Source organism: Trichinella spiralis (genome assembly GCF_000181795.1).
Source record: "Trichinella spiralis strain ISS 195 chromosome Unknown Scfld5594, whole genome shotgun sequence".
NCBI lineage: Eukaryota > Metazoa > Nematoda > Enoplea > Trichinellida > Trichinellidae > Trichinella > Trichinella spiralis.
This window is the reverse complement of record NW_003532533.1, coordinates 1-467: the sequence shown is the minus strand read 5'-3', so window position 1 is coordinate 467 and position 467 is coordinate 1. Positions and strand designations below refer to the sequence as shown.

The following is a 467-nucleotide window of genomic DNA, read 5'->3' as shown; positions in this document are numbered from 1 at the left end:
TTGATGTGACTCAGTTATCAAGCGAATGATCACATCGAAAGCTGCCGGTGATGAACATTTGGCGTACAAAATGGAAAAGAAGGCGTTTTTGAAAAAGCGAAGTGCGGAAGAAACAAAACCCATCCCGACCATTTATGACGAGGAAGCTTCCGCCGAGCCATCAACATCTGGCTATTTTTCGCTGTATAAACGGGTAAAGTCCTCGATGTACAGGCACCGGGCAAAGCGATACCCAAAACTGCCCAATCATCGTCGGTACCTGCAAATCCTGGTCCCGTTCAAGACAACGAAGGCCGGTGAAGATGTTTTATTGTGGCAGTGTGCCTTAGTTCCCTTCTGATCTTTTCTACGGCCGATAAGATTAGATTACTGGCAGCCATGAAAACCTGGGCCATGGTTGGCTCCTTTAGGTTTACCACAGTGGTATCAATAACTGTTGCCCTCCTTCTTTGTGGCGGGTAAACTGG

General features: G+C 47.3%; 1 protein-coding gene across 1 annotated transcript; it reads left to right on the top strand.

Moving 5' to 3' along the window:
* Positions 1-25: 25 nt before the first annotated feature.
* On the top strand, positions 26-340 carry Tsp_15662 (conserved hypothetical protein). The gene has a single exon (XM_003366687.1). It carries the CDS (start codon positions 26-28, stop codon positions 338-340), a length of 315 nt encoding a protein of 104 aa, XP_003366735.1.
* Positions 341-467: the final 127 nt, after the last annotated feature.